Below are 1349 nucleotides of genomic sequence, written 5' to 3'. Positions count from 1 at the left end.
TTCGTCGGATTCTTGAGGTCTGAAGTGACGATCCATCTGTCACACCTTGCACGGTAATTGAGAGATAGTTCAAACAAGCAACCCGTCTTTTTCGAAGACGATGATCGTTTCTGAGCCAACGATATGATTTGGTGACCTACTTTGTGGCCAAGAGAACATCGCAAGTATACCCGGATGGTTTCCTGGTTCTCAGTCTTATGGCTCTTCACAGCTAGAGCGTAGCCTTGGTGACGAGCTACTGCATAAAGATACATAAGGCCATTATCCATTTCGATGAACTGTTTGCCGAGCTTGGGGCCAGCAAGCAAACAAACGGGTGCCGCACCTATATGACCAATGATAATAGTGTTTCAACAAACGTTAGTCCAAACCATTTAAAAATGAAAAAAGGAACAACATCAATGATCATAACATACCAATGACTGGCCAGTCCGCGTCTCTTTCGTCAGTTGTTTCCTGTGGACCTGCGGTAATGAAAGATTCGTTCGTGACATTGAGAACTGTCTTGTTCGTGGGTGGTAATCCGTTGATAGTTGTTGGTGTCGCGGCCTGGAAGCCTTCAATGGCAGTGGTAGGAATAGCAGTGGTCGAAGCAATAGCGTGAGGAGTAGGCATAACTGATGGTTGTGTCGAAGCCATAGCATGATGAGGTGTAGCAGCATACGGGGTAAAGGGAATACTCATAGAAGACAAATCGGGGGTAGCATTAGGTTGTGAAGTAGGTTGGGATAAGACAGGAGGTGGTTGGTGGTGGTAAGGTGGCATTGAGTTGGAATACGGGTAAGTGGGATGCCCCCAACTTGGATGAGGAGGAGGATGTGAGAACAGTGGTGGATACCAGAATGATGGAGGTTGCGAATAAGGGTGAGCGAATGGATTCACAGGAGGGTAGGAGGGATAATGATTAGGCGGATTGAGGGGGGGATGATGAGGATGTACTTCGGGGTTGGTGTTCCCGTTGTTTGGGTGGGGGTTTGACATCTGACTGTGGGGCAGATAGAGATCTGAAAACTTTGTAGTCTGTATGGAATGAATGGAAGGTGGATCCGGGGTTTTGAACTGATGAAGGTGCGGTGATTAGATGGTGGATGGGAAAAAAACGGATGAGGGAAGGATTCCACAAGGTTCACTTGAGTCCTTTATATGCAGCTCTGTGTGCTCACGGGCCGGTCCGGGCGTATCACGAAGGGAGAGCCCTTGCGCAAAGTTTTCTTTGTGTCTACGCCCTATTGTGACCAAACAAGGGCGTAAAGCAAGGAAGAAAGGGCTCAAAGGGGGCCTTTCTCATGAGAACGCGCCCACGTGAGCTTGTTTGATGGTCCGACTACAGCCAAAGGTTGTCGGGCTCT

The 1349-nt window shown here is 48.4% G+C and overlaps 1 protein-coding gene across 1 annotated transcript; it reads right to left on the bottom strand.

Annotated features, from left to right (window-relative positions):
• Positions 1–405: 405 nt before the first annotated feature.
• Positions 406–981, bottom strand: MELLADRAFT_61654 (uncharacterized protein; the record flags this gene model as incomplete). The annotated part of the gene is made up of 1 exon (XM_007407773.1): positions 406–981. One exon carries the CDS (start codon positions 979–981, stop codon positions 406–408), a length of 576 nt encoding a protein of 191 aa, XP_007407835.1.
• Positions 982–1349: the final 368 nt, after the last annotated feature.

The sequence above is a fragment of the Melampsora larici-populina genome (genome assembly GCF_000204055.1).
Source record: "Melampsora larici-populina 98AG31 unplaced genomic scaffold MELLAscaffold_10, whole genome shotgun sequence".
Lineage (NCBI taxonomy): Eukaryota > Fungi > Basidiomycota > Pucciniomycetes > Pucciniales > Melampsoraceae > Melampsora > Melampsora laricis-populina.
Note: the sequence above shows the minus strand (reverse complement) of the source record. Positions and strands in the feature narration are given on the sequence as shown.